The 26,477-nt window shown below is 48.2% G+C and overlaps 2 protein-coding genes across 2 annotated transcripts; both read right to left on the reverse strand.

Annotated features, from left to right (window-relative positions):
* Positions 1–2,532: 2,532 nt before the first annotated feature.
* Positions 2,533–9,740, reverse strand: svopl (SVOP-like). The gene is made up of 16 exons (XM_080518201.1): positions 9,670–9,740; positions 7,151–7,282; positions 6,670–6,761; positions 6,458–6,556; positions 6,049–6,120; positions 5,629–5,753; positions 5,441–5,504; positions 4,712–4,837; positions 4,323–4,451; positions 4,165–4,238; positions 3,784–3,980; positions 3,558–3,669; positions 3,398–3,479; positions 3,231–3,320; positions 3,040–3,153; positions 2,533–2,942 (listed from the first exon to the last, which is right to left on the reverse strand). The coding sequence occupies exons 2-16, from the start codon at positions 7,257–7,259 to the stop codon at positions 2,928–2,930; spliced, it is 1,500 nt and encodes a 499-aa protein (XP_080374327.1). The 5' UTR covers positions 7,260–7,282; positions 9,670–9,740; the 3' UTR covers positions 2,533–2,927.
* A 5,161-nt stretch (positions 9,741–14,901) lies between these two features.
* On the reverse strand, positions 14,902–24,818 carry LOC308146658 (UPF0606 protein KIAA1549; the record flags this gene model as incomplete). Its single annotated transcript, XM_080518561.1, has 19 exons — positions 14,902–15,126; positions 15,202–15,356; positions 15,515–15,642; positions 15,729–15,781; positions 15,869–16,162; positions 16,350–16,485; positions 16,745–16,980; positions 17,063–17,256; positions 18,173–18,324; positions 18,948–19,153; positions 19,240–19,424; positions 20,047–20,224; positions 20,628–20,779; positions 20,866–20,925; positions 21,080–21,266; positions 21,349–21,648; positions 22,015–22,097; positions 22,180–23,514; positions 24,731–24,818. 19 exons carry the CDS (start codon positions 24,816–24,818, stop codon positions 14,902–14,904), a joined length of 4,347 nt encoding a protein of 1,448 aa, XP_080374687.1.
* Positions 24,819–26,477: the final 1,659 nt, after the last annotated feature.

Genomic DNA, 26,477 nt, shown 5'->3' on the forward strand with positions numbered 1-26,477 from the left:
CACACACACACACACACACACTATGACCAACAACATTATAACAAACACTCCTGAACCTTCTTATTTCTGAGAAAATGCAGCGAGAACATGAAGAATACCTTCCGATTTCCATCTCACCAAATAAATATATTCATGTCATATATGGCGCCATTTTTACAATTTCTCTTTTTATTGTAAGTTTAAAGTTACACAAAGATAATGATTTTTTTTTTTCCCACGACCCAAGAGACTGAGCTCAAGTACAAGCTTGAGAATCAACATGAATGTACAATAAGTCTCCAGTGAGGGGCGCCAGAGGGAAGGGGTCAGGAACAGCATTTGTTTTTGTTTTTGTTTGTTTTTTAAGGTTAAAATCAGACCCAAACCCTGATTTGACAAGGCAGATATCCCCAACTCATCCCGGAACATTTTCTAGTAAAGCAGCTATAGTTTTAGGCCTTGTTTACATGACAACATTTCAAGTAAAAATGCATCATTTTCATTTTATAAAAGTTATAGCATAATAACTATTAACATGAACCATGGCAAGTACACTAGCATTTGAAAGGACAAACAACAAAGACGATTGTTATTCTGGACAACTGTCAACTAAAAAACAACCAGTTCCCAGGAGAATGTGACACTCTGGAGGCCTCCATTGTTGTTATTGCCAATCTGCAGTCAACTCTTTACTATGGCATTCATGTGCAATAGCAGCATTTCAGAAGAAGTTACATTTTCCCCTATTTACATCCAGACGGAGTGTTTTCAGATGGATCCATCTTGGGAACCGTTTTCAAAAAGTGTCATTTTCAGTGGCTTCGAGTGACGTTGTCGTCTAAATGGATACTGCAAATGCAATGACAGTTTTCCCTTTTCACTGTAAAACATTATTTCAGCGGGGCCTTAGACTGCTGGGAGACAGTTACCGACTTGTCATAGTCATATATCATGATTACACATCATTTATATAACACTGAATGATTAAATGAGCTTTAAAAAAATTAAAAAAAACGCCTCCCTTGTAACAGTCACATCATTGAAGGAACTTCCCAGTTATTTGAAATTAAAAGTAATATATTGAGCAGAATTTAGCTTTTCATTTTCTATTGATCCAAAGAATGTGTAAAGACTATCAGGAAACCCGACATTGAGAAGACTACCTGGTGGTTAGATTATCTAAACTACTGTCGGGTTCAGACCCAACAAGTACATGAGGATCAGAATCTGTGGAGGCCACAGTGTTTGCAATACAAGAACTCTCTCACACACACTCACAAAGAGAGATGTCCTCAGGATGGCACAGGTGGTAGAGTGGGTCGTCTTCCAATCGGAGGGTTGAAGGTCCGATGGCCGATCCGTCCATACGTCAGGACTCTAAACACCATACTGGCAGCCGGTGTGTCCAAGTGAAATCCATTTACCATTCACCACGAGAGATAAACTGGTCCACCGAGTGTGTGACTGAGGTCAGAGGGCGTGGCCCGAGGGCACTAAGCCCCACCCCCAAAGTGTCAGACAGAGAGGCGAGAGCTGATCCTGATCCCGTCTGTAATCTGAGAGCTAACAAGATTAGTGAGAAACTTCTTCACCCTCATCAGGGGGGAGGAAGAGTGCAGCAGCAGCACCACCGTGAGGCCGACGGTGCCATTACATGACAGACTCAACGTTTCAGTTTTAGGCTCTGCACAGTGGCGGACTCTGGCTATTGTGGGCAAGCGCCCAGAGCACAAAGAGAGGAGGGGGCCAAAACAAACAAAAAAATACAGAATGGGTCTCGCCCTGCCAGTGACGAACTGAGGCAGAAAGACATTTTTCAAAGCTGAAGCTGATATAAACTGACCCGAGGTCCACAATTTCACAAGAACGTTATACTTGCCTTTGTAATCGTCGGCATAAACCAAACAGTTGGGCATCACATTTCATAGCGTGGTGTAATTTATGATTCTGCATCAAGGAAAGTCAGAAAGGTCAGATTTTAGGCAGGAAACACTGTGTGTGAATGAATGTATTTGTGTTACTCTCTTTTAATTAATTGTCTCTATGCATAAATATAGGGGGGATTTTGGATTGTTTAAAAACATTTCTTTAACACTTTCATTCGTTTTCAACCTGTATAAAAATACAGTCAATGGTACAGATGACAGGGTGGACGGAGAAGTCTCACTTTAGCTTTGGAGGGGAAAAAAAGCTTGTAAGTGTCAGAATTATAGAATTATACAAACACTCATCTCTGTGTGACAGAGACGCCTTCACATGATGTAAACATGCCCTGCAGGAATCTTATTTCACAAAAAGTTAGGAATATTTTGCTTTCGGGTGAAATGACACCCAACAATCGATCAGGGCTACAAACAGGATGTGGATGGAAGTGTCCACTGAGTTGAGCAGAGATTTAAAAAAAGAGACTGGAAGAGAAAAGCATAGAAGTGGACATCCAGTGGCCACATCCCGCAAGCCTTGTTAGGCTTTAACTCTACCTTTGTGATGTATGGCGGTATGGTGTGACATTGGTCAAACACTTCAAACACTCCCGAGTCAAACTTCCCAGCCTCCTCTTTAATGGTCACTCTTCACTTCTCTTTGTTCTATAGTTTGAACGACGTAAACAGGCACACAGCGGCGAGGTCTGCGGTATTATAGAGTCAAACTAAAACGTAAAAAGAAACGACACGTTTCATTAGCATCGGGGGGGGGGGAATGAGAGATGTGAGAGCAGGTGAAGTCTACTTCATGAGCAGCATCAGACCAGGGTTCATTCATAAAATCATAAGTTAATTCAGATGGCTGTGAAATAACACGCAGCCACATCCGAGTTCAGTAATAATCTTCAAAAGACCATCAGGCGGCCTCGGTTTGTTCAAGGAGCTACATCAAGGCTCTTCTTAAGGTGCAAAATCAGGAAGTACACAAGGTGTTTTTTTCCACAGGCTTCATCCAGAGTTACGTTATGAAGTGCTTTGCTGCGAAGACACAAACAGGAAGTGAATGAAAACAAAGTGATGACAGGATGAGTAAAGTCACAACAGTGAACGAACACAAAGCGCGACCGTTCCTCACCAGAAGACTTCGTCCTTTGGTTTCGATCGGCAACAGAAAGTTCCCCACGGCGCAGACCCCCGCGGCAAAAGCAAACGGGATCAGAGCCCAGATCACCGACTGAGACATCAGCACCTGAAGGACACGCAGACCCATGATGCACTGCAACAACAGCCCGAGTGCTCCAATTGCCACGCAGGCAGTGAACGCACCTGAGCGATGAAAGGAGCGATCATTCCCCCGATGCGACTGAACGACGTGCAGAAACCCATCCCCAGAGATCGGGCCACTGTCGGGTAGACCTGAGGAGGGGACACCCGAGACCTGAAGACCTGATCTGGTTTTCGAATGCTTAACACCCAATTCCCAGTGGACATACCTCTGCCGTGTAGATGTAGACCACGTTAAAGTTCATAGAGACCATAGAGCGTAGCAGGAACAGCAAGACTGTGAATCCCAACCTGAAACAGAACTACATGATCCAGATCGGACCGAAGAACTTTCTGGACCTGACGACACTCGGGATCGAGGTTACTTACATGGTGGTACAGACATTGAGCAGCAGGAAAAATATGCCACACATTGCCTGCAGGACCATCAGACTCATCCGACGTCCAAGGATGTTCAGCAGACCGATGTTTAAAGGAATCACTGGAAGAGTGGACACAGGCCTGTATGTAACTTAGATTTAGTAATTTTTTCTGCCTAAATTGAAGTTTTGCCGTTCCCCATATTTCTGGACGTGCTCCACTTTTGGTGACTCACATGCGACTTCCCCCAGGCAGCTGATGAGCAACGTCTGGTAGTCGCTCAGTGCTAAGGGGATGCAGAAACACAGTCCATCCTCTTGGCGGTGCTTGATCTGGTGGTCTTCGTCAGGATTCGTGATGCACAGTAAGTTCTTCTCCAGCATCTCTGAACTGCTCAGCACTGAACCATAGTACGAGAAAGACGCCACAAACCTGCCAAACGACCGCCACAAATCGGTTAAACTGAAGAACTTCCGGAATCAAATATCAGGAACTCCTGAAAAGCCCGATTTTGCTCAAATCTTTGTAACAGACAACAAACAAACAGGTGTTCTCCTTATATGCTGACGACACTCTGTTGTACATGAGCTCCGGCAGCTTTTTAAAACATCCTCACCATGTGTACCACAGCAGAAAGGACGTCCTCCTCAAAGATGGGCTGAAAAGAACCCTCCAGTCGCCTCTTACTGTCTGAAACGCACAGAAATGTCACCCGAAGTCGAAGGGCCTTGAGTAAATCACGTTGCACTCGGCTGAGAAACGAGTCAAACGCACCACGGTGGGCTCCATCAGCCGTCCGGGAGGAAGAGAAACACGGTTCATATTGGCGATCCACTGCAGCGTCTTCATGGCGGCATCGACGTTTCCCGCCGACACGTTGTACCGAGCCGATTCGGGAATGTACTGAAACGTCAAGTTGGATGTATTGTAAATGTTCAAACAATGAACTGCACTGAGGAGACTCCTAAAACCTGTTGCACAAGTTATTGAAATTGTAGAAAGAGTCTCTTGGTTCAAATATAATCAGGAAGAGATGAGTCCCCCAAAGATCCCATCATAATTCCAATCGGATGGTGCAAATCTAATTGGGTCGGCATTTAATCAGACTACTTTTGGTCCATGGAACAGCAGCTATTGAAAGAGAGAATAAAAAAAAAAAAAACCCTGAAGAGGAAGATGAGGATGACACTGGGTGTGAGGGAGAACCGGATCATCCACCTCCAGCCCAGCGTGGGAACCACCACCATCCCCAGAATGATGATCAGCATGGAGCCAATCATCCAGAAGACCTGAAACACATTAAATACATCCTATAACCATTTATACTGTGTTGTCTGTCGTCCCCTGTCCAGTATTTCAATATTGAAGATGTACTACCAGTATTGCATTATTTGCATGTACCTTCTTTCTGCTTGCATTATTTGACTCTTGTAAACGTAGGTTTATTATCTGAATGTACTCTGAATTCTGTGGGAGAATCTAGTGTTAGCTCATTGTGCAGTATTGAAACACTTAAGAAGTAGTGTCTGGGTTGTATATAAAAATATCTGCTTTCTGTATTTAGTGTGTATTACTTGAGCAATAACGAGACACAGGATCAGCACTGTAAGTACTAACAAACATCTGTCTATTCAGAGTTTTAAGTCTGTCTCTATGCAGACGATACCGCTTTCTATTCATCTCTCTGTCTGCAATTTCTTACATGTTTCATTCAATTCAATTGAACTTTATTTACATAGCACCAATTACAACAGTCATTTCTTGGTGCTTTAAATAGAGAAAAAATAATCTGAAATTAGTCAACGCTAAATAAAAAGATGTAAAAACAGTTAAATAATTAAGTGAATGGATATATAAAAGTAGAATGAATAAAGTCAGAGAGTTGAACTGACGGTGGCCAGAGGCAGCAGGGTGGCTCGATGTTTGGCCGGGATGAATTCCGTCTTCAACACGAAGCTGAACAGAAAAACAAAACAAAATAACATTCAAATTTCACTCAAAGCTGCAATCAGCTGAACTCCAGGTGTTACAGATCCAACAACTTCCAGCCAATCAGAACGCTGCTTCTGCAGCGACTCACCCCTGCGACACTGCCGCCACGCCGCAGCCCACCATGCTGCGCAGGAAGACGAACCAGCCGTAGGACGGCGCGAACGAGGTGAGCAGAGAGAAGTACGCGCTCCACACGAAGCCTCCGACGACCACCTGGTTACACAAAAACACACAAAGTACCACACTCAACATGACGAATGAAAGTGGAAAATTCAAACACAAAACGGAGAATATTTGTGCTTCTCTGGAATTTTTTTAAACTATATTATCATTAATTCAACAGATGTGTTGATTATCGTGGGATTAAAATGTGAAAAACTGAACACAAACAAGGCAAAAATGAACTGAAATCAAACAAAACAAAACAATAGACCTTAGGAACAGTGGACCAATCAGAGAGCAGCTTTTACGTGAAGTGTAATAATGAAAAAAGGACACGTTTCTGAACCTTCCAGCGTCCGTATTTGTCGGCGACGTATCCTGCCAAAACTCCACAGACCATGAAGCCCAGAAACACCACCTGAAAACACAATGCTACTCAAACGACAGTACTGGCAAGTAGCTAGAGGCTAGTAGCTAGAGACAAGTAGCTAGAGGCTAGTAGGGAGAGGCTAGTCGCTAGAGGCTAGTAGCCAGAGGCTAGTAGCTAGAGGCTAGTGGCTAGAGGCTAGTGGCTAGAGGCTAGTGGCTAGAGGCTAGTGGCTAGAGGCTAGTGGCTAGAGGCTAGTAGCTAGAGGCTAGTGAAAAGTGGTATCGAGGCACCCCTAATTGAGATGCTCCAATACAACTGAGCTAATATAGCAATACTGCAGTACTTCTGTGATCCTGAAGGGGTCTTTAAGAATAATTGTACTCACCGTGGAAACCAGAGCAACCTGCCAGTCCTGAAGACGCCACTCACACCGAATCTCCGGGGAAACCACCGCCAACAGCATGATCTCCATCGCCTCCACAATCTGCAATGCGAAAGACACGCGTCGTCATCTCCTGCTAAGGACCTGAAGTTACCCTCTGGTTGAGTGCCATCGCTACTGTGTGCGTCGTCGGCGTGTAGTATTTGTATCCGTACGTTGGAGCTTCCCATGATGAAGAACAGCAGCATGTGGAAACGTCCAAATCCGATCGTCTCCACAGCTTCTTCCACCGTGAAGGTCTGTTCTTCTGCGACGACAAAACCCCCCCCCCAAAAAACACATAAACTCCATCATCACGACCATTTAAGAAAAAAACTAACTAATTTTTATTGCCAAGGCTGACAACTAAACAAAAGGAAACTGTGTGTTCGACTAGATAGATTAACGAGCGGCTGATCCACTATTTTCTTCTCAAAAAGGTACAAGTAGTAATAATCCAACTACATAATAATTAATGTAACATGAGAAACACTATATCTCACTCTGTTACCATGACAATAGGCTGATTTTTGAAGTCGTCACCATGACAACAAGCTTTAAACTGCTGCTTTCTTCCAGGAAGCTGCTGCCCTCTGCTGGTCGCAGATGGTATAACACGCAGACGCCCTCGATCTGGACTTGGATCAGTTCCTCTACCTTTGCTGTTCTTTCTGCCATCCTGCTGGTTGTGTTCAGATTTGTCCTGCAGTTCCAACTCCTCAAGGTGGATGGCGCTCACCAGCTGAGTCTTCATGCTGTCGCCCATCGTCAGGAACTGCTCCAAAAGTCCTGTTTGGAAGGAAAAGCAGACAATTCACACTGCAATGAAACGCTTTGGCGCTCAAGACGAAACATCCTGAAATGGTCCCCAGATCATGATGCTGCCTCCGCCATGCTTCATCATCGCGATGGTATTCTCCAGCGTGATGCCCCCCCCCTTTCCCCTATCCCCGATGTGAAACTTATTCAGACGCAAAACCTCGATCCTGTCCACACCAAACCAGAACATCCTGTTTCTGGTGGTGTGAAAGTCCCTTCAAGCCGCTGCCTCCTCTTCCTCCACCACCTCCACCACCACCGTGGGACAAACTTCCTGGATGGTTGAACTCCTGGAAAATGCTTCCATTCCCAGAGAGGGACTCCAGCCAGGACCCGTCTTTCCTGTTCCCGTAGTTTGGTGTGTCACGTCTGAGTAAATCCTTGCGTGGTTTCAAGCTAATGGTTTATTTACACAGGGATAATCAGCTTTCATATTAAACATCTTGTATCCCAGCATTAAACAATCAGGTAACGAAAACAAACACATCAGGAACAAAGCGAGTGCAAGAAGAACAAAAGTCAATTCTGCGTATTTGCAACTCCAGTTACTTGAGATCAGCTCATACTCAGGATGGGAACGGAAAACCAGTGGTTGTTGTCAAGAACTGGTTCCCGGTGTTTCACCTCCTTGGGATCATGGGGGATGTTTACTTTCAGCAGCTGCGGGAGAATTCTAGAATTGCAGGCTGAACACTTTATTAAAACACACGTCCACGACTTTTAAAACGCTGATCCAGATAAGTTAGATCTGTGCTTGACTACAAGTATATTAGATAAGCATGTCATTTAATATGGTTTATTACAAGACCGTCAAGAAACACAGGGATGGTGTTTGAAGTACAAGAGACACCAGACCTGTTGTAATCGTATCGGACGTCTCAGAAACTTTTGTCCTGTATGTATATCACTTCTGACTGGTATTTACTCGCATGGAAAAACTTTAGGAAAGCCTCGTTTTGCACACAGTTTGTGACACCCGCACTGGACCCGTTTTTTTTTTGGTTTGTTGACATTTCACGAGAAAACGCGACATGTCCTGGCCAGTTCTGAAGATGTCCCATTACAGCTTTGAGACGCATACAAGGGACAGCTATATATAACCACATGTTGGAGCAAATGGTTCCACAGGGCTCGGCGCTGGGGATCCTGCTTTTTTTTCCTCCATTTGATTTAATTTCACAAAGCATAGTAACTCGTTGGATTGATGTGCTGAGAACAGTCAGATTTAAGCACCAAGAGACTAAGAATGTTTTCTCTATCAGACTGCTTCCGTTATATTTCTCCAACTTGAAGTACTCTGAAGCCTCGAACTTGATGGAAATAGAACAGAATAGGCCCCTTCAAATAATTAAATTACTTCAGCTTTATAATTTGACCCTTTTTAAAATTCGATTGGGGATTTAAACATTGTTTTTAAGCTTTATACAATTACCCTTCAATTGTATTAGCTTAACAGTTAAGTTTTAGATTTTTCAGCTTTGAAGTTCACATTGAAATTTAGTTTTCTAATGTTTTTTTAAATTGTACATTTCTAACATTTAACATACATCAACATTATTCAAAACACATTTAATCTTTTTCATTTGATCTTATTAGTATTTTTATCTTTTTCATTTAATCGTTTTAATATTTCAGCTCCATGTTGTTTCTTTCTATAAACTGAACAGTAGACAATTATTCCCATTAATGGACAAATTTAACTTCTGAACACTTTAATCAAGTTTCAAAATTTTGGGAAAAAAACGTAAATCCTCATGAAATGTCCTGATAGTCACAGATCTTAAATGAACGTCTGAACTAAAATTATATCATCTATTAAAACTTGGCTATTTTACTGAAAACCTGACATTTTAAACACACCAGTATGAATCAGTTTAGAAACAATTGAAATGCCAAACTCCTAAATAATACCTAAACTTTTGTCTATGAATTAAACTTTTTATTTATTTACCCACTTACTTATTTGGCATCTAAAATCTCAAATTAAAAAAACAAAAACAAAAACAAACCTTATATTTTCAGAGCCGAATTCACGCCTGAACCTGCAAGACTTGTTTGCTTGTCAAGTTTGAACGTTTAACAACAAACACGGAAGAGAAAACGATTTAAAAAAGACTAAAACGTGAAGGTGGTGGAGGAAATACGGAGGAAAGCCAATATTCTTCTGGGTCATATGAGGGAGATTCGTATCCCCGTAACATCAACTGACACTTGGATTAAAACAAAAACAACAACAAAAAAAACAAACTGTGTTAACCCCACAGAAGCAAGCAACCTGAACCAGAATCAGGTTTTATTCAAAGGTTTTATCAAAAACACCGTGGAAATGTTTTTAAAAAAAAAGTGAAAGTACTCACAGTGCAGTTTGAAGCTGTCGGGTCGGTCTGTTTTCATCTCTCTCTCTCACACACACACACGTACACACAGGACAGGTAAATGCGGAAGTAGCGGGTTTCCACCTGAGATTGAAGGGGAGGAGGCAGAGGAGGGGGAGGAAGAGGGGGAGGAGGGGGAGGGGGAGGGGGAGGGGGATGGGGGGAGCAGGAGGAGGAGGGGGAGGAGGAGGAGGAACTGAGGAGAGCTCCACCTCGAATGGGTCATCAGGAGGAGATGTGCACCTGAACGCACCACGGCTCTTACGGATACACACCTGAACGCACCACGGTTCCTACAGATACACACCTGGACGCACCACGGCTCTTACAGACACCCGCCTTAACGTACCACGGCTCTTACAGATACACACCTGAACGCACCACGGCTCCTACAGATACACACCTGAACGCACCACGGCTCCTACAGACACACACCTGAACGCACCACGGCCTCTACAGACACACACCTGAACGCACCACGGCTCTGGATTAAGACCAATAATGTCCAACATAAGACCTGCTGGACAAAACCAGCCCAAGGCGTGACCAAGCTCATTTAAAAAAAAAACTCCTATGAAGCCATTTTGCTTTTTAATATAGTTTCCTTCAGAGGAGTGGACACAACACTGCCAATTCCACTGTACTTTGAACCAGAAAGTATGATTAGAATTGGCTTTATGAGATTGTCATAATTTCCCGTACCAACCGAGTGTTGAGCCATGCTTCTTGTCATTAAAAAAAAACAAAACATATATCTATTTTGGGAAGGACCAGCATTTAGATTTTTGCTCCTCCATCGAGTGAGGTCCTCTTCTGTAGTGTTAAAAGGAGGGTGTATTTTAAACAGGTCTGGCAGATATTTGGATGCCAAGGAATTAGACAACCTTTGGTTCTGGTTACCTCGGCATTCCTGACAGTGACGGGACGCACGTGGCACTGCTTGTCCTCACTCAGCACTTCATAGTATGAAGAAAAACAAACTTTCATTTGAGACAATGAAGACAAAAAAGAAAAAGATCCATTTGAATCTGAACACATCTCTTTTTAATGCTTGTTAACACAATCTTTGTAACACCAGCCCACCGAGTTTGGTCTGGTCATGTGACCTGCTCACCTGGCGGCTGTTCAACAGGTGTGCCTGCTGGCAGTGCTCCTCGACACACATTCCCTTCGGGCTCCGGAGTCTTCCGGGCGGCTTCTGCGAGTCACAAATCCTGCCGCGACCTCGTCGGTCCAGCTGTGACATCACCTGGCCAGGCGTGGCCAGGCGTGGCCTCGGCGCGTTTAGAAACAAAGAGTCTTGAGGACTAATGACGGGAATGTATCCGGACTCTGAGCAGCAGCTGGACGAGGCTCATTCGCAAACAAAACCACTGACACCTGAAACCACGACGTCTCAATTTTCAACTTCATAAATTCTTTTGATTTTAAATATTTACCTCTGAACTGTCGAGAATTAACCACGCACCCATCGTACGTACAAATACTTTTAGCGTATAATTCAATCAATGATGAGGAGAAAGAGGCCCGATCGGTGTATTTCCCACCACGGCAACTTGTTCCCACAAGTTAGCATCTTGTGCATGAGAGTCAAACGTATTAAAGGTAACGGTGTCGTCAGCGTGTGGCGTTTAAAGCTGGTATCAACAATCTCCGGTAGCTTTGCGGGAACAGGTTGCCGTGGCCGCCGTAGGGCTTTCGGTCAGTAGTTGTGTCGCGAGTGGACGTCCACAGTGCGGCCCGGTCGTCTGCTGGATTCGCGCAGAGCTAGAAAACACGGAAAACCTCTAGAAAACATTGACGGAAACATCGAGGAGGAGTTTGTGACGCTGCAGGGCGGCAAGCTGGTATCCACAGATCCTCTCTGTGATCGCCTGCAGAATTCCTTTGTTTTTTTGTTTTGTTTTTTTACCTCCACGTCTCGTGTGCGACGGCAGTGCGTTCTGCACGCGCCCGGCGTCGCTATTTAGCACCACGTGACCACGGCCAAGTCCGACAGCTCGACTGACAGGTGCGAGGTCCAATCAGGAAAGAGTTCTGGTTGGTTTTCTGGTCCATGAAGGATGCGGCAGTTCTTTAGAGTCCGTTCAGCAATCACAGATCAAGTATTTTATATATATATATTTATAGATATTTATATATATTATATTTTTACTATTCAACACCATATCCACTTTCGTTTTCTACACTGTTGGCTGGAACCGTCGTCATTCAGTTCAAAAATATCTCCCGGAAATGCAAAACTAAAGAGCGAATGCTTCGGATGGCGTCTTCTCTCCCCACGGGGCTCGGATGGACGGCGGTTTGATGGCTCGGTGACACGAATCCCTCCGTCGCTAACTCTGGTGTGGAACAACTCATCACGTTTTTTGAAACTGGAACATCTCCTAGCGGCATGCTGAAACACCAAACTGGAACATCACGAATAGCAAAAGCATCAAGCGGAGTGGGAGGCGCTGAGGGAGAGCAGGAGGGGCGCAAGGGTCGTTCTGACGCGCGACTTCCAACGCCGAGCTAATAGGCTAAAACGCTGTGAGCGTACGGCGCAGGGAGTAACACCCGGAGACCAGCGTCCTCGTCTACAGGTCAGGGAATTCACACTTTCTCATTCAATAAGGCTCTTCTAGATCTCGGGGGGGTTAGAGCTCTGCCGCTCTACGTTAGCCGTGCTCCGCTAGCTTTACACCGCTGCTGGAGGTCACGTCCCCCGCTCTGGGTTTATTTAATGCACTTATCTCCTCTGTTCCCCCTCGTTACATTCATAAATGCTGCCCTCATATCAGAGTGCGCCATCAACTCATTCACTTTTTTTAATCCAAAACCCCCTAGTGCTAAGGCTAACTCCTGCGTGTTTGTTTCCAAACTTCTCAAATGATGCATCGTCACTTTTAAACTGAATTATATTAGGATAAGACTGCTGCGATTGATTTATTTAATGCACTTAACTTCTCTCCTCTCTTCACATTACATTCATATGATTAATCCTTGCAAATCAAAACATTTTTTTAAACTTGAAGCCACGGCACGATGGAAACATCTCTAGGTTGTGCGGCTCTAGGTTGAGACTGCTAAAGCATGAGCTGATCAACTTAACTCCTCTCATTAGTTTATTCTCTGTGCATTCAACTATGATCGCCTTGCAAGTCAGACTGTACCGTCAGTTTAGAGATGCATTCGAATTGTAACGGCAAGGCTAATGCTAATATCGCGACGTTTGTATCTGCACCTGTAGGTGTAAACTGCTGCTTTAGATTTAGACTGCTAAAGGTTTATTTAATGCACTCAACTTCTCTTCTCTCTTTACATTCATATGCTTCCTTCAGAGGTCAGAACGTACCTTCAGTTTAAAGCCTTTTGTTTTGTTTGTTTTTTAAATCGGAACGTTAATGCTGAGCTGCTCATGTATCAAGCGATTTGATGAAAAATCCACAGAAAACGTAGTGTTTTCAGTGGAAACCTGGGTCTTTTTCAGTTTGTAGCTCCTGAGCGTCTCCCTACTGCCCGACTCTGGATTGAGAATTCCCCCGCCAGCCTCCAGGAGGCCCTCCTGCACGTTTAGCTCGGTGGACGGTCGTGAGGAACGACTCTCTCGCCTCCCTCCCGCAGAGACGCTTTACCGCTCAAACTCCTCTTCAGCGTCCCACCCACAGACTGATGGATGCAACAAATCAGCGACGTAAAAAGCTCGATATCAAAGCGATGCATTTCGCGATAAGTTTTTTTTTTTCTTTTTTTCTTTTCTTTAACTGCCACCGATACATGAACAACGCGAGCGAGCGGCTACGCTAAGCAACGTCTGCACGGAGAAACAAACGCCGGCTCAAAAATCTACAGCGAGCTCAAACACAAGAGGAGTACAACCATATAACAGTAGTTTGGTCTTTTTTTTTTTTTTTTTTGGGATCAAAATAAAGCATTTAAAGTAGACTTTCATATATATGCGATAAAAAATAAGTAACATCTCAATACTCCGATAATAACTCTTACATTAATATTGTGCTCATTGGGATTCTATCTCTTTACATATATTTTGTTTTTATCATTCTTATAGTTATTTATATATATATTATTTCCTGTTTTGCGTCCCCCGTGCTGTAGGAACTGTGCGGCACCACCAGGTGTCGACAGTGCAAAGACCTCATTGAAATGATTTATGAGGGGACACCTGATCGTCGTGGCTGATGGGAGTGTGGAAGGCAATAAGTGGTCGATGATTCGATGGCATGAGGCTGACGTTTAGCACCACGGAAGGTCCAGTGGGACGATCCACTTCTGAACTTTAGGAGGGACAATTAGCTCCACGGCGTCCCGGCGAACGATCTGCCCACAGGGAGGGACAACCCCGACCCAGGGGAATCTGGAGCAAACATCCACTTTCTGAGATCAGCAGCCTGTTTTGGCGGGATCCGACAGGCGGGACAATCAACTCCAGGCCAGGAAGGAGAATCAAAAGAAATTGAAAATTCAGAACAAACATCTGCTAAGCCCTGAAAGAATGAATTGCACAAAGGCCAAGAACGACGATTGTCTCCAGAAAAAAAAAAAAGTTCCATTCAATCTAGAAATCCATTCCAGATAAATCCCCTCCAGGAAGCCGTTAAAGGTGGATTCTCTCTTAATCTTGATGGACAGTCCATTTCAGGAGATCCAGAAGGTTTGTGGGGACAGCTCATCAGGAGGACAGAGGAGACAGTCAGATTCAGACGAGCTGGAGATACTGTCTTCTGTCCAAAGCTGGTTTGGGTCCATCCACTCCAGAAAGACAAGATGGTTGAACTTTCTCTAGGAGCTTTCAAAATCAAGCAGCAGAAAAGGGATGAAAAAAAAAATCCACCGCAGACTGTCAGGAGCCGACCAGGAACCAAATGCTTCTCCGAAAGTTCAAAAGGAACAACCCTGCAGAGACGTTCAGGAAGGATGATCATCAAATGATCCACTCCAGGAAGCACTTCAGTGGAAAAGTGAGTGAAACTCATGTTTGATGAAGAACCAAACCGACAGGTGACGGACGGACAAAAAGACGGGACCCTGTAAAGTACCGGAGGTCTTCAGGAGACATTGTCCTTGTTTTCAGATACGGATCGTGGTCCAGGGTTATTTTGGGTTTAGACGTACGTTAGCTCGAGAGAGAGTCCAGAGTGTTGGAATAGTTAGTTTATCCTCAAAGGCTCAGAGAGCTTCAAAGGTCCCGGTTCCAAACAGGTCCAGACCAGTCTACTGGTAGCTGGTCACCGCAGCTTGTTTCTGGGCCAGACGCCGTAGCTCCTCCCTGATGGCCTTTATGAGCGAGGCAGAGGTGTGAGCGGAGGGGGAGGCGTCCTCTGGGGGGTATTCCGGGGTGGGCGAGGTCAGCAGGAGGGGCGGAGCTGACGGGTCCCGCAAAGAGGAGCTGGGCATCTGGAAAACTGAGGAGGAGGAGAACTCTGGAAAGGACAGTACCTGAGGGGAGGGGAGAGGAGAGAGAGGTTTTACATGCCATTCAATTCAGCCATCCATCCATCCATCTGAACTCACGCTCTCTCTGCTGGCTCCCGGTCTGGACAGGTCCTGGTCCGAGTGCTGCTGGTTCCAGCTGGAGCCAGTGGGCCCAGACATGCTGCGTCCCACCCCGGGGTAGACCCCGATCTGACTGGACAGACCCACCTGGGTAAGGTGATGCAGCTGTGCACCTGTAGGAGAGACGAACACGTCCATCTTTAAACACGGTCAACATGCCAACATTCAACGTGAACCAGACCTTCAATTAACCATGGGACCGAGACGACTCAAGTGGTTCACATGGAGAAATGTCAGTCATTTCAGTCAGTACAGGATCTGATGGGGATACCTGTGCTGCCCCCTACAGGTCGAGGTCTGGAGGAGGATGGTGGGTCCTCATACGGTCCCCTGTTGGGGTAAACAGACTCCTGCAGCTGGTCTCCAGTAGAAATGTACCCCCCGGAGTTCAGACCCTGCCTGGGGGACACAGAGAGAGAGGGGGGGGGTCAGGGCTGGTTGAGGTGGGCTTCAGGTGCACCAGGAAGTGGCCTGCTGGTTCTGACCTCTGAAGAAGACCCTGCACCGAGGTGGGGGACATGCCCAGCTCCGCGTACCTCTGCCGGGAGACAAAGAGAAGAGGGGTGAGATCTGCACGCGGACTCCTGCCTCATTTCACTCCTCATCTGCAGGACAACACACTCACTGCAGAGAAAGGGCTGTGAGAGGGGGCTGCTGGGTAAGAGCCCCACTGCCGGCCCGGGGGCCGGCCCTGAGGGGGGGGGCTTGGCAGGGCAGGGCTTACCCCGCTGACCCCGGCGCTGCCCTGTGAGGACGGCGACACCAGGGCGAAGGCGTCATCCAGGAGCGAGTGCATCTGCTGCCGGGCCTCCTCGATGGAGGGCTGGGGGGGCATGTACGGGGGCGGGGGCGGTGCCGGGTCAAACACCTCGTCTGTGGGGGAGGGGCTGCCGTGATCAGGGGGGAGGTCTGGGTCCGACTGCAAAGAAGGAGATTCAATTCATGTTGACATTTAAACCAGATTCACCATCAGTGCCACTGCGAATGGGTCCTGTACTGCAGTGGTTAGTAACCTCCAGCTAAAATATGCATCGTCAACTTCAGAAACGTCTCTTCAAATTGTACAGTCTCACTGGCGCCCCCCTCAGGCAGCTCAGCTCCCTCACCATGTAGGCCACGTTGTTGAGTCCTGGGTATTTCCTGTAGGTGGCGTTCTGGTCAATTAGCAGCCGATCTCGATCGGTATCAGGAAGACTTCCCGGTCCGGGCTGAGTCCGCCGACCCCGAGGAGAGCGCCTCCCTCTGGTGGAACAAACAAAGTGAAACGGGAGGTCAAAGTCGGCGAGGAGCAATCCGGATAAATGAAGATGGAAAGTTTTTCGAACATCTCTGACGTCTGATATGTGTCGTGATCAAACGCAACTCTTACTGTGACACTAAATACGATCATTTATTTCCTCCCCGTTTCCATTACCGAAAGGCTCGACCTCGGGAGTCGTTTTCAAAAAGTTGCATTTTCATGTCGTTTTCACTCGAAAAGTTTCCGCTCGGGCGCGTTCACCTTTTCCTGGAGTCGGTGGGCGTGGGCGGCGAGGCGGCGTCGGCCTGCAGGATGCAGTCCATGTGGTCGTGGGCGGAGCTGTAGAGCCTCTGCGCCACCTCGCTCTGCACCGGCCCGTCGCCGAAGGCGTCCATGATGTCGTCCATGGAGGGGAACTCGCACTGGCCCCGCCTCTTCGCACGCTGCCGCAGCTTGTTCCGGTGATGCTCAATCTCGGACTTGTGCCTCAGCGCCACCTGCGGGGGCGAGCAGTCACACCGTTGGAGACGACGGCGGGCGGCTGTTGAGAGCGCGGGAGCACGCTCCCCGCGGCCTCACCTCCGTGTTGACCTTCTCGGTGAGCGACAGGCCGGCCTCCGGGCCGGCGTGCGGCGGGCTGGGCCGCGGCTGCATGGCGATGAGCTGCACTTTGTTGGCCTGGCGGCGGGTGCCGTCAGACGAGCCGCGGGACAGACGGTCCACGTGGTCGAAGATGGAGGACGAGGACAGGAGCTCGTCCGGACCGCTGCCCGCTGGCGCCCCTGCACGGGTCACGGGGGGGGGAACACATGGTCATCAACTACAAATGGTGCGTTTCACCAGTCGCATCAGAACAACCTGCAGCTCATGTTCAGAGTCTGGGGGTCTTGGTAACCATGGCAACGGGTTTTAACCCTTCACACTCCGAGTACAGAAACTGAGAAATATATGACATTTTAAGGATGCAGTTAAAACCAGAGCAACATCGCGGCTCGGACACAAACTGTCTCTTTTGCTGCTGAAACGGTTCAGAGAAATAGATTTCTGAAAACAATTAAGCTGCGCAGTTGAAAAGTTAAAACGCCACTTCCCAGCTAACAGCTTTGAGTGATGCGTTCAGGTGCATTGGGGAAGCCTGCATTCCGACATGTTACTGAGCTGATATAGATATAGATATAGATATAGATATAGATATAGATATAGATATAGATATAGATATAGATATAGATATAGATATATCACCATTGTTAATTTAAAATATTTGCATATAACATACATGCTTTTATGACCTGTTTCTATGAACTCCAAATATGTGCGCAAAGTCTATAAAATTCCTCTTGTGGCTTAAGTTTCTACATCATTTCTTGTCATATACTTCCTTCCCCAACTTCATTTATCAGTATATATTTACAGTTAATTTCAATTGCGTCGCATCCAGACAAGGCGTTATTACGCACTATCAGCGTGTATGTCGTTATTATCGTTTGGGTAAACACGAAGGTAATCAAACATGTAATCATGTGACTTGTGAGCCAATGGGAGGCGTCGGGTGTGTGGCGCATGCGGGCTGAGGCGTGCGGCGAACGTACCCATCTTGTTCCTCCCTGCAGTCGGACAGCGTGAAACACAGTGAACGAAACGTGTCGAGTCAGCTCTTTTTTACCCCCCCCCCCCACCATCTCTTCACACTTTGAGACAAATCAGGACTCTCACCGTTTTTGGGCGTCTTCCTGTGCTGCTTGCCTTCGTTGGGCGTGGCCACGGGGCGGGTGCTTTCCTCCGCCGACTCCCTGCCGCTCGATTGGTCGCTTCCTAATGAGTCTCCGTCTGACGGGCTGAGTCTGAGGAGAGACGACGATCTTTGTTTTTATAGTAGCTACTGTATTTAGTCAATTCTGATCTCCAGGTGGCGCCATTACATCACATAGTGAGTGGCAGGAGAGCGTTTACAGCTTTTCAAAAGATATGTGAGGCAGAAAAAAAGTTTTTTTTTTCTACAATTCAGTTAGTGGTTTCCTCTAGAATAAAAAAAAATAATCTCAGAACAAAGTAAGCTCCATGACGCTTTGAGAAAACATATTTTATCTACACAAACTGGATCCTTTTCAGGGCCTTAAAAAAAATAAGTGCAATAAGGTGAAAAAGAATTCTAAAGCCACCAAAAATGTGCAAAAACTGCTGAAGCAGCTTAAAAATAAAAACCTTCTAATATTACCAGAATTTCTAAGATTAAAAAAAAAAAAGTGTGGAAATCAAAAACAAAACATGAACAATTGATGAATGTAGCCAAAAAATAATAAGCAAAATGTAAAAAAAAATTATCTCAGAAATGCTGAAAAAAAATCAAATAAAATTGGAAATGTTTATCATTCTTGTAATTGAAAGTCCATAAATGCAATATAAGATTAAAAAAAAAAAAAATGTTTGTGAAGAGAAGAACACATGTTGTAGGAAGATGCCTGACCTTCCTCGGCGGCGGCTGGATCGCGCGACCTTGGTGGACGACCCTTTGGATTTGGGGGTGTTGAGGTCTCCGCCATCAGAGGGCGTGGCCTCTTTGACCGGCGGGGGCAGCGGGCCGGGCTCCTGGATCACCATGATGTCGTCTTTGCTGTGCTGGCCGAGGTGCAGCTTGGCGAAGTCGAAGCCTTTGACGCTGGGAGCTTGAAGCTGAAGACAAGGTGGACAACAGCGGTGAGCCATCATGGAACCCGGGCGATCGAAAACAAACAACGCTTCCCTTGTCCGACTCCCACCTTCTGCCTCTGCTGGATGGTGTTGATGGCGTCCGGCTGGAACTCCAGCTTCTCCGAGCCGCACAGCTTCCAGTAGAGGATGATGATGATGAAGACGGCCAGCAGGACGGGCACGACCACGCCCACGATCAGCCAGATGCTGCTGCTCTGGGTCTCCGCCGGGGGGATGGACAGAGTCTCCACGGCTGGAGACAGACGAGGGCCGAGAGGCAGACGGGGAGCGAGACGGTGGGAAGCGGAGAGGAGACATAAGAGGCAGGACGGAGACGGTCGGAAACTTGAGACACTGCTAAGAAACTACGGTGGCTCTGAAGTGCAAACCACAACAACAAATCACGAAACACAACAACAAATGGAAAAACACAACTGCAAATTGAAAAACACAACAACAAATTGAAAAACACAACAATAAATTCAAAAACACAACTGCAAATTCAAAAACACAACACAAATGAAAAAACACAACAACAAATTGAATGATTTATGATTAATGATTTGCTGTTGTGTTTTTGAATTTGTTGTTGTGCTTTTTCATTTGTGTTGTGTTTTTGAATTTGTTGTGTTTTTTCATTTGTGTTGTGTTTTTGAATTTGCAGTTCTGTTTTTGAATTTGTTGTTGTGTTTAATGATTTGCTGTTGTGTTTTTGAATTTGCTGTTGTGTTTTTCAATTTGTTGTTGTGTTTAGTAATTTGTTGAAATTTGATGGCGGGAAGGCGAGGAGAGGCAGGTGGAGGACAAGCGCGAGACGGGACACGGTCATTGCTCCGACGTAAAGACGGACGCGACGGGGAGGCGAGCCGACTCACGTTGCGCCAGCGGCCTCTGGACCCGGTGGCCCAGGACGATGGCGGCCCTCTGGAGGTCCAGGCGGTTCAGCGTGGCGGCGGTCACCTCTGCGGGGATCCTCTCGCCCCCCGAGCCTTCCACAAAGTAGAAGACCTCTAGGGGGCGCTGCGGCCCAGACAGCCTGGACACCCGGACCACCTGAGACACACCAGGTGGACTTCGTGAGGAGGTCCTCCTGTGTCTTTACTGCGTGTAGACCAGGGACTTCTAGTTCTTCTACTGTATTTGTCTTGCTGGTACGTCTGTATGGTGTTTCTAACTACTCCTATACATGTATTGTGTGTATACCTAAGGTGATCGTGTGTATACTTTTTGTGCATCTACGTGTTTTATTATGTGTATCTTTTCAGGGGTATATATTTGTATTGGATTGACACTTGTAATGTGAATATACCTTTTTTATTTTGTGTGTATACCTGTAAGCTGTGCCATAGGCAAGTACCTGAGTATTGTGTGTTATTGCAGTGTTGTGCGGATACTCGTTTTTTGTTTTTTTTTGCATACCATGTTGCATACAGAAGCCTTTTTGATGTGTGTATACCTGCAGACTGTTGTTGCCCACAGAGGTGGCTCTCCTCCAGCGCCTCCTGCTGGTCTCCTGCAGTCCCTCCTCCAGCAGCAGGGCCAGGCGCCTCTCCAGTCGAGCCTTGAAGCTCCTCTCGGCCACCTGCTGCTCCTGAACTCCGAGCAGCACTGAAACACAGGGAGCGACGTCGGCTCAGGCCCTCTGTGTGTGTGTGTGTGCGTGTGTGTGTGTGTGTGTGTGTGTGTGTGTGTACCTGTTCGAACCCAGGTGGAACGCAGGTGGTGGGATGTGTTGAGCTCCGGGTAGTGGAAGGCTAGGAACACAAGCACACCAATAAAACGCCTTTATTACGCAGTTCATGCAACTCATGCTACCTGCTACTTCGCGTCTATCCGACTGACTCCATCAACTCCACGACCTTTTGAAGAACAGTGCGACATGTTTGGGAAAAAAAAAACGCGACGTACGTTCTGCGACCTGCAGGGCAGGGAATCCAACGTAGAAGCTGAACTCCACCAGGGTGAGCCTCCTCAGGTGCTTGCTGACCTCTGACCCGGTCAGGTAGCCCCGCCCATCGCGCACTGCAAAGATGATGTCGACGGGGACTTTTTGCCCCACTATTGCCCGGGTCACGCTCGTGGTGATGTTCAGCAGCTGGGGGGGGACAGAGGACGGCATAGCCGAGAGCTCGCGACTGGACTGAAAGTCGACACGTGGCCTTTCGGGCGACGCTCACCTGCACCGTGACGTTCCCCGTCTCCTGTGACCGCCGCCGCGTCTCGGCGTACGCCATCGTCAGTCCCCTCTCCACCCGCTCGGTGAAGTTACAGACTCTGATGTCGGTGTCGGCGGGGACAAACTGCAGCACGGAGTGGATCTGGTACCTGAGGTCGGGCACGGTGTAGAGCGGCGACACGCCGGGGATGGGACCGGAGCCGCGCGGCGCCTGCCGCAAGACGTTGACCACGGACACGGCGGTGAAAATCAGCGGGCCCGAAACCACGCGGAACGCAAAACTCGACGGAGTCCTGAGGAACTGAAGAAGAGACAGACAGCTGCTGATCACACGGTGCTGCGAGTACGACTGTCTGCGTTGACTGTGTATCTCTTTTAATACTACTGCTAATGTCACTAATATTACTCCATCACTACAAGTACTACTAGTACCACTACCATCACTCATATAACATCTAATACTTTTAACTCATAAACCAGTAAGATTAGTGAAGCTACTACTGCTACTTCTACGATCACGAGTGTTATTACTTCTGCCAATCCTACTATTAAAACAGATGTCGTGGATTCCTTTAGTACCACTTCAGTTTCTAGTCTGGTGAATAAAATCTAAATAGCTCCTAAAATTTGCTGATATAAGCAGAAAGGCTGTGGACTCGACTCTGACCTGCAGCTCCACCGAGCGGTTGAACTCCTTCTTCAGAAGCTCTCGGACTTGACTGAAACCCGCCGACGAGCCTTTGGAGCTGACTGAGGACGCAGAAACGCAAAACATCAGCTCGGCGACAAAACCTATCATTACACCTGACCGGCCGTCACGGAGCCTCCTTACCGACTCGGACCAGGTACATCTCCGGTTTGGTGACGTTGCACAGGTACTGTCTGGCGGGCGGGGTTTGGGCCACTCTGGGCGTCGTGACGGGTGGTGCTCTGGTCAGACTGATGGCTGTGCTCTGGGTGGTGGTTGTGATGGCAGTGGTGGTCGTAGTAGCCCTGGTGGTGGTGGTGGTGGTGGATCTGGTGGGCAGAGCTTTCCCTGGTTTGTCTGTGGCCCCTGAAGGTCTCTCGGGTCTCTCGGGACGGGTTGGTGGCCCTAGCGGGGGAGGGGGAGGGACCCGTCCGGTGGTGTTCGACGGAGGGCGAGGATAGTATCTTCCTGGTACTGGAGCAAGGTCCTTTGGCTTGGGAGCAGGAGGAGAAGGGGTGTAATGGGTTTTGGGGGTGGTGGGGGGAGCAGCTGTCCTTGTCTCTTCTGTGAGAGTGGGAGAGAGAGTGAGGGGCGGGGTGGGTCCGGGCGTCGGAGCCTTGGGCTCCAATACTGGGGGAGGACCAATGGTCAGGGTGGGGGACAGAGGAGCATGGTGCGTTTGTGTTGTGGTAGGAGTAATGGAGGGCTTGGTCTGGGTGACTTGCTCCTGGTCCTGTTTTTCCCGCCCTCGCCCCCTCTCTCTCTCCTGCCCCCTTTCTCTCTCCTTCCCCCTCTCTCTCTCCTGCTCCCTCTCTCGCTCTCGGGCCAGCAGGTTGGTGTAGTACTCCAGGCTGTTCATGTCCGGCAGCAACAGCTCCGTTGGCTCCAGGGGCATCATCTCCTCCAGGTCGTAGTCCTCGTCCCAGGTGGGGAAGACGTCTGGGTGGGTCGGGCGAGTGTGCAGGTGGAAGCTGGGAGTGGAGGAGGAGGGTGAGAGGGTGAGGCGCGAGGAGAGGGGCAGGGTGGGACGGGTGGGAAAGGCAGTGTCGTAGGAGACCCAGTCCCCAGCGGGATCCTGGTCATCGTAGGGTTGATTGGGCAGTGGCGTGGCCAGGCCCAACTCTTCTCCATCAGGAACCATGAACGACAGGGTCTCCAGGTAGTCCCCGGACCCCCAAGCCTCTTCCAAGGAGGGGCCCTGATCCCAGGGGGGAGGAGGGGTGAGCGTGGACTGGCTGTGAGGGGGGAGCGGTGGTGGAAGGCTGGGGGACAGGAGGTCGGGTGGCCTCAGCAATAGGTGGATCCCCTGAGCGCCAGAGTCCGAGTCCTCTGCTGAGACGGCACCGCCCCCACCACTGTTACTATGGTAACCAGAGTCTAAGGGCCAGCTGGGGGCCACGAGTCTGGGAAGGGAGGGGGCAGAGAGGGGGGATGGAGAATGTGAAGAAGGCTCAGTTGTCCTGTTGACATCGAGCACACCTGGAGGGGGGGGACACGACACACCGCCATATTTTAAAAACCGTGAACAAAGGTCTCCGATCAAACCCCAATACCCCTCATTTATCCTGAGGATCCCGATCGGTGGCAGTGAGTCTTCATAAATCCTCGGGAAATCCTGGGGTCCCTGACAAAAACCCAAGTCTAAAGAATTCTCCATCAATCCTGAGGGTCCCAATAAAACTTAAAGGCGCCGAAAGTGCCTTTAATCTTAATGGCTTATTGATTAAACTGGGTCCTGATGAAACAAGGTTCCATTACTGAACCTGAAAGTCCCTGATCCAACCGGAGGACCCTTGAAAAATCGTGACTTTGTCTCTTGAAAAGTCCTTAATGGTGAAGTTTCATGTGCCAGTGAATGAATAGCTCCAGGATATGACTCAACGTTCAGGCTGTTCTCAACAATGCTTCAAATGAAATAAGCACAAATAATCAGTTCGCCCTCATGACATGCGAATCGTTTTTTTCCCCGTTTGTTTCCAGTCTTTATGTTAACCTGCGCTAAACCTCTTCTGGCTGAAGGACACGCTTACTGTCAGCTGGGAACGTTTTCTGTGAAGACGTGTTTATTTCAGCTGCAGCCACTCGCTCGTCGTTTGCTTTTTCCTCCTCTGCAGTCTGTTTAAACCTGTTTGTCTTTGTATCGCACACACACTACACTACACTACACTACACACACACACACACAGCACACAGCCTTGACTGAGTCTCTTTCATCTGGTCTCAGCCTCGTTGCCGTGGTGACGCTGTGCTTTGCGGCAGCATCACGTGCTGAACGGAGACGAGTGTCATTGGTATTCAGAGGACGACGCCCTCCAACACTCAGATAGATAGATATATAGATAGATCGATAGATAGAGAGATAGAGAGAGAGAGAGATAGAGAGATAGAGATAGAGATAGATAGATGAAAAACAAAGACTCAATATAGAAATATAATAATAAAATAAATCTCAGCAGTCTGACTGATTGGTGGATGGAGTCGATGATGAAGTTGTCATCATCAGCAGTGACATCAGCAGGTCATGTGAATCTGAGGATGTGTGTGTGTGTGTGTGTGTGTCTGTGTGTGTGTGTGTGTGTGTGTGTGTGTGTGTGTGCGTGTGCGTGTGCGTGTGCGTGTGTGGGTGTTCCGTCTTTGCATCTCCTTCAAGGAAATCCCTCCCGCGCAACAGGACGTCAGGGATCCACATGCTCACCCGCAGCAGGTGGGCTTGAGGTCGCCATGGAAACCACTGCGACGGCCGCCAGCAGGACCAGCGCGAGCGGCGTGTGTCTGGGATACATCCTAGTCCTGGTCCCGGTCCCGGAGCCGGGGCCCGGCCCAATCACGGGGTCCATCGTCCTCAAAGGGCCGCAGCTTCGGTCCCAGAGTGGGGACCTTCAGGAGGACCTGGACACCACAGAAGAAGAGTCAATACCACATTCTGACACCCCCCACATGATAAATCCATCTGAGGAGAGGCGTCCTGCCACAGATAAATGGGTCCTTTACTTTTACTAACCCACCCAAACAACACACGTTTTAAATATTTGCTGACTCTTCATATAAAGTCTGCACCTGTTGCACTGGCCTATTTACTCCGAAGGTACATTTTTTAAATTTTGGTTACAATCTACATTCAGTTCTAAAAATGTGTTTTACCGTAAATCCTCCTGGCCCCCAGATTTAATCAGGACCCCACACGTACAATTTAGACTCAGACCCTGTTTACGTAGCTCCTCGAAAGCGGCTTCCAAGGTGGAACTTTTTGAAAAATGCTCATTGTGTGGTACCGCGCGGCGAGCGGTGAACTTTGAAGAACTGTGTGGCTGGCAGTACCCGTGGGAATCTGAGGCCCCGTCTACACGCGCTAAAACTTTTTTTTTTCTCTCCCTGTCGTTGTTAAAAATTAAAAATTAAAAATGATGCCTCCGGGTGGCGCTGTCACTCAGAAAAACACCAAAAATAGAGAAGAAGACAACTGCCGCTCATCCTCTCATTTGTTGCGTTTGAAGTCGAGGGTCGCGGGGGTTCATAGGTCAAGCGATGACGTCATAGTTTTCAGCAAACGTTCGCAGCGTTTTAAAATCCAAATTGTTTTGTATAAATGTTTTTTCGGCTCTTTAAAAAAACGCTGCACCGGCGTCGGCGTCCTCGTGCAGACGGGGCCTGATTCCAACCCCCTCGGGGCAGATGGAGCCTGTGATGGTGCCCCCGCCCTGCAACAGGGTCCCGGAGCCAGCAGGTGGGCTTGTTGGAGGTTTTTTTTTTCCCCTCCAGACTTACAGGATTAATGGAGGCTTGACTGTAGAGGAGTGAGTCACGCGCTTCACCTGACTTCCTCAGCCTCAGGTGTGACTGCATTTATTTATTTATTTTTTCAATGCGCTTCTATTGTGGCCGGTTCGGTTCGGTTCGGTTCGGGCTGCGGCTTCGTGTCCAGGCTGCTCACAGCTTTAAGGGTTCGGCTCGACTCGGCACTACTCGGCTCGACTCGGCCCAGTCCCGGCACTCCTCGGCCCGGCCCCCTTCTCACGCTGACCCCATTATCTTAGATACCCCCTCTGATCACCCCCCATCTCCACCTCCACCTCCACCTCCACGCCCTCTAATTACCCGGCACGGCCCGGTGCATCGTGCCCCCCCGCATCACGAGAGCCGTGGCGCGGTGCGGACAGAGCCGACAGCTGGAGCCCCCCCCCCCCCCCCCGCCCCCCAACGCCGCTTTAAAAGACGCCGATGCCACCCGGGGCTGCGCATCCTCCGGTACCCGGTGCCCGGTCCCCGGCCAGTGAAGCCCGCAGCCAGTCGGTCAGAGACCCACCTGCCATCCTGGAGATGCGGTTCCGGCGCGTCACGCCTCTCCTCCACAGCCGCGCGGCGCGCTCCCTGCGCGGTGTTGGAGGAGGCGGAGAGTCCCCCCCCCCCCCACCCCCCTCCCTCCCCCTGCAGAATCAGACCTT

This window comes from Blennius ocellaris, assembly GCF_963422515.1.
Source record: "Blennius ocellaris genome assembly, chromosome: 22".
NCBI lineage: Eukaryota > Metazoa > Chordata > Actinopteri > Blenniiformes > Blenniidae > Blennius > Blennius ocellaris.